This window comes from Octodon degus, unplaced genomic scaffold, assembly GCF_000260255.1.
Source record: "Octodon degus isolate 3935 unplaced genomic scaffold, OctDeg1.0 scaffold00221, whole genome shotgun sequence".
NCBI lineage: Eukaryota > Metazoa > Chordata > Mammalia > Rodentia > Octodontidae > Octodon > Octodon degus.
In genome coordinates, this window is record NW_004524797.1 from 1,109,452 (window position 1) to 1,114,872 (window position 5,421).

General features: G+C 49.5%; 1 protein-coding gene across 1 annotated transcript; it reads right to left on the minus strand.

Annotated features, from left to right (window-relative positions):
• Positions 1-528: 528 nt before the first annotated feature.
• Positions 529-4,220, minus strand: LOC111813766 (TBC1 domain family member 2A-like). Its single transcript, XM_023705474.1, has 2 exons — positions 3,643-4,220; positions 529-741 (listed from the first exon to the last, which is right to left on the minus strand). The coding sequence occupies exons 1-2, from the start codon at positions 4,015-4,017 to the stop codon at positions 529-531; spliced, it is 588 nt and encodes a 195-aa protein (XP_023561242.1). The 5' UTR covers positions 4,018-4,220.
• Positions 4,221-5,421: the final 1,201 nt, after the last annotated feature.

Here is a 5,421-nt window from a genome sequence, read left to right on the forward strand (position 1 = left end):
AAAACTGTCTCATTGCTATCTGTTTATCAATAAAACTTTGAAAAAAAATAAAAATAATAATAATAAAAAAAAATTCTTAGTACTGCAAAAAACAAAACAAACCTCCACTTTGGGTCATGTGATGCCAAGAATTCTGTTTTATAGAAACCACAGGAACAAAGTCATGAATGCACCCAACTCCCAACACAACAGCATTAGTGGAGGAAGCCACTACAACACAGCAGGTTTAATGTCTCAGGACTGTCTCATGACTGCCATCGTCACAGTAGCTAATGTCTACTGGCTTCGGACAATGTGCAGGCATTGTTCTAGCCATTTCAGCTATATGGATTTATTTAAATGTCATATAATTGCTCTACAAAATAGATATAATTTATTATACTTATTTTATAGGGAAAGAAATGGAAGCTCAGGCACGTTAAACAATCTATCTAAAATCACATGCAATTAGGATTTGTATTTCCCTGGCCTACCTAAGACTAAGCCACATCCTTGCTCTCTGCTCCCTTTGTAGAGGATGCTTCCCACTCACTCCCAATAGCAGGGTGAAGACCTGGCCACCACAGCCTGGTGTGAGCTGGAGGCCAGCCCGTAGGTACCTTGCTCCACGTGTACGGCAGGCACATTCCTGGCTGGGGTGGTGTCAGGGGCAGTGGGAGGAGTAGGCAGGCTGCTGTGGAACTCCCAGCGCTTCATCTGCAGCTGCTGCAGCCAGTACAGCATCACTTGCTTGGTGGGGGCCTGAGAAGCACAAAGATTAGTTGGCAAGGTCCTGAGCCTGCAGGGTGGCACTGTGTATAGGGTGAGGGGAAGGTGTGAGCTGGCACTCAGTGCTGAACTACCACATGGTTCTGGCTGCAGAAAATAATCACCCAGAGGTTTCTCAACTTTTCTGAGTCTCTGTTTCATCTGTGCTATGGTCATAAGAATAGCCCTTCATGGGATGTTTATGAGGATAAAATGAGATAAGAAAACTGAAGTGCCCAGCACTGTACTTGACACATGACAAGTATAATCTGTGCTCACTGGACAGTGGAATAGATGTAGGATAAGAAGGAAGGAGCCTTGGAATTCTGACTTTGGATGCACCCTGGTGTAAGTTCTTGTTCATTTTCCATCTATCTGTCTGTCTGTCTGTCTCTCTCTCTCTGACACCTGCAAGTCTTAGCTATCTTTTGGTGGAATGGGTGTATCCCTCTTTCTGGAGAGATTCACTGAAATCACAGATATGAAAGGAGCCTGGAAAGTCACATGCACATTATGACAACTTGTAGCACCATTCACATGGTCCAACACTGCAAACAAGTTAATGGCTGAGGCTAGTCATTAGTTTCCCAGTACTGGATGGTCCAAATGCTCTCTCTCATGCTCATTAACACACTAGATTCTCCAGGAAAGAGGCAAGGCAGGAATGAACAGAACTGTGGTCACAGAACTGGTCCCAAATCTCTAGTCTCCTACTTCTAGACCTGAGCTTTGCTATAATTTATGGCCAGATTTGTGGCTTAATTAAGGAAGGCATGAAATTAGCTGACGTGAACAGAGAAGATGGGCAACTCACTGGGAGCAGATGATGAGTATTCAGAGCTGCCCATGATCAAGGTCACATGAGAAAAGAAGGCTATGTGGTAACCAGGGCACACCCTCCCACTCAAGAGGGTCACAGGGGTATGAAAGTGGCTTTTAGCTGCAGTGTAGGCATCAGTAAAATGATGCCCACCAGCCTTCTCTTTCCATAAACTTTCCCTGAGGGGCCTCGTAAGGCTTCACCATAACCTTAAAGCTGATGAGCTCCAGAAAACCCCAAATACTCTCTTATTATATAATTCATTTTTAAGTGACTACTATATGAGTCAGATACTGTGATGGGCACTGGAAGATACCAGGGCAAATCAACACACAGTCTTGGGACTTAAATCTATCTAGGAGAACTGTGCCCTATGGGGGCCTTCTCATCCTGTGTTCCCCTGCTATCCATGACCCAACCAGGTAACATCCCTGATAGCTCTTCAACATTCTACTGGCTAACATCCCTGTCCACTGCCATCTGCCTTCCTTCCCAAGGCAACAGCTCAAGCTCAGCCATTTACTTTCTCCAGATCACCCCCTTGGGTTCTCTGATGACCAATCTCCCCTTCCCCTAATCACACTATGCTTCCTTGCTTAAGACCATGTTTATCAGGTAACTGTTTTGTTTGTTGGAAGACAATTTCCCTAGTCTGTTAGGCAAAGTCCAAGCTCATTAGCCTAACTCATGAATGCACTCCTGCCACTTCCGTTCTCACTCCAACATTTGGACCCCTACATATATCCCAGATTCCTATATGTTCCTTGCCTGGGTACTTACGCCCAATCTTTACTCACAGGGATATCCTGGCCTGGTGCACCCTTTTTGCTTTTGCCTGCTGGTCAAAAACGTGTTTTTTTTTCCTTCAAGCCTCAGGCAATGCTTTTCTGGATAGCCTCCTCTCCAGTCACACACTTCTTATGAAGACCTGTCATAGGGCCAAGGATGTAGCTCAGCAGAGCAGCACCTGCCTGGCAAGCAAGAGGTCCTGAGTTCGATCCCCCCTTCCCATCAAAAGACTTGTTACAGTGTCACTACAGGACATTTTACTGTGACTGCCATTTCTGCCATCAATTTTGCCTATCACATCTTGAGCTATCTGGGAGTCAGGGGCGGGAGGGGGACAGGACTAACTTGGCTCCATACCCAGAGCTTAGCACAAAGTCAGATGTATGCCTGGATCAGTGGCTTAGTAAAAGCAACATGTTCGAAACCCTGTGCATAGCCTTAAACCGGTTGAAGAAAACAGAACCTGGGAACCACATGCTCTCCAAAATGCCTTTGTTGGCCTCAAATTCTTGGCTTCATTATTTTATCTAGTGAGTCCCCCAGGCTACTCACTAACCAAGGACCTCTGACCTGTGAGTGGTCACAGATGCCTAGTTAGCTGCAGGATAAGGAAGAGGCAAATGAGTATGGGGAAATAACGCTGCTATTTCCTTGCATTCTTCTCTGAGGCCCATAGAACTCCTAGTCCAGAGATCTTTCCGATTAAGTGATCTGGGTTCCATAACCATGTATGTACAAGTGTTTTCACTTGACAAACACTAACTGCTCACTAGTTAAGACATGCCCAAATGAGCCATCTAGGCTGGCCAGTCAAAACCTATGTGTTAAGCTTCCCAGTCCCTGCTAATGTCAGCATTCATTTCCCTTGGCCAAAATATCAGAAGTGAATCAGAATCCTGGTCTTGAGGTTTGTAATGATAGTATCTTGATTATACTTCAGTCCAAGAAGGAAAGTTAAGGTTAACTATGGAGTTAGGCATACCCAAAAATCCAAGTTTTGATACAGCACTGAAAGCAGAAAGACTGCAAGATTCAAGTGCTTACTGCACCACTCTAAATGCCTTGCCTCCAGCAACACATCATCTCTCTGACTGAGTCTCTTGATCCATAAAACGGGTCCCTCGTAAATGCCCCTAGAATCCCACTGAGTAAATGGGTGTGAATGGGCTTTGGAAAGCACAGATCTAGGTGCAAGTTGGTGATTTACTGTGACCACGCACTTGCGCCCCCCTGTGCCCTGGGTACTAGGCATGCATCTCAGCTGAAAACCAAAGCGGTCCATTTACCTTCAGGATGATAACCCGGCTGGGAGTCTTGATTTCAAAAGTCCCCACCTCAGCGTCCGCCTTGCAGTCAAAGATCGCGCCCGAGAGGTCAATACTGTCCAGTGGATTAGCATCCTGCGCCGTCCGTGAATAATATAGGTGGCATTTCCTCTCGTCATAGAAGAACCAGCGGGATTTCCAGCCCCGTATGGGCCCTTTACCGCCAAATTTAAGTAAATATCCACATAGTTTCTTGGAAGCCACCTCGGGGGACGGACCACAGTCCCCCACCTCCTCTGGAAGCTCCACCTCTGGGCCCCGGGCCAAACCCGCAGACTCTTCGGACCCAGGAACGCACGAGTTGGACTGGAGGACGTCTTCCTGGGCGCCCTTCATTGCTGCAGCCCAGTGACCGGGTAGGGACAAAGGGCCCACAAGACGACAGGGCCAAGATCCCTGAGAGTCCTCGGCACCTACCCGAGTTAGACACCTGGGCAGGGGCGGTGCCAGCGGTGGACCCGCCCGCAGAGGAGGACGGAGGGACGGCCCTAGGCGGCAACATTTGTGTATCAAAGACAGTCATTCCCTCAGGAGGCCGAGGCAAGGAAGGGCTCAAGTTCGAGTCCCGCTGAGGAACTCAGCGAAATCCTGCCATAAATAAATAGATAGAAGATAAATAAATAAATAAGGAAGCAAGCAAGCAGGGGTCAAACCTCGGTTGGGAGCGGCTGGCCCCGCCCCGCCCCGCCTCGCCTCCACTGCCGTCCGGCGCTCGCTGGCTCTCCCAGACCGCACACTTCCGGCTTTTCCTTCATCCTGGTCAGCCATCTTTTCTGAGGGCATTTGCGTTCCGTGAGACGGGACTCAGGTAAAAGATGCAGTGGTTCTGATGTAGGGTAACCACGGAAAGACGCAGGAAGGGCCCCTGCCCTTGCTCACGCTGCAGCAGGAGCTCGCGCAGTAACGCAGGGGAAGGGCGCCGTCTGCTGTCTGTGGAGGCGCGCGCGTGCTCCTTCCTGGTTCCGTGCCGGCCACCGTCCGACGGCGCATCACGCGGCCATTGGCTGAGCGGGCCGCCGGTTTCCGGGACTTACATCCGGCGCTGCTCTGGCGCGCGACCTGAGGACTGGTGGTCCTTCCCTTCGGGGAAGCTTCCTTAGCGCCTCAGAGGCTATCGGCAGCCTCGCGGCTCGCGCTGCCCGCTCCGTGGCGTGGCGCTTGGCCTAACATCCGGGCGTCCCGGCGCGCCCGCGCTGCAGGGTTGGACGCTGGGCGCTTCGGAAGTTAAAGCCCCTGGCTCTGCGTGCCTCGGCTTCTTGCCTCGGGTTTTTGCTTTCCCATACTGTTCCGCCTTCGCACCCGAGGCGCCTTTCTCATGGTTTTCCAAGGGGCTTCATCTCTCTTGGTCCTCCGCTTTGTTCTGCTCCTGCTTACTCCCAGCGTCTCCCCTCTGCCGTCCTTAGCCAAACTTCGTGCTCAGCCAGGAATGACCATTAGAAGCGGGTAGGGTAAAGGGGCGAGGGTGCTGGAATCGCTCAGCACGACTTTCAGATTCCAACGGCCACCCTTGAGCTCTACTCAGCATTACCTTTTTGTCAATAAAAAGTTAATAACTACCTTTTCACCCTGATGCCGCCTGGCAGATTTATGTTGAAGCAAATAAGCGTGCAATTCAGCTTGCCCAGAACTCTGAGATTTGTAGTCTATGAGGTGGAGAGTTGCAACCACGAAGAATTTCTCATGCTAGAAGAGATTTCTTAAATTTGTTATTTTCTCTCCTCTCCCCTCTCTCCCCTCTCT

Excerpts from the sequence above, each read along its gene's own strand:
- LOC111813766 (XM_023705474.1), bottom strand. The coding sequence starts at position 4,017 with ATGAAGGGCGCCCAGGAAGACGTCCTCCAGTCCAACTCGTGCGTTCCT. Across the intron at positions 742-3,642 it reads GCCGGGTTATCATCCTGAAG|GCCCCCACCAAGCAAGTGAT; the intron begins GTAAATGGACCG and ends TGTGCTTCTCAG.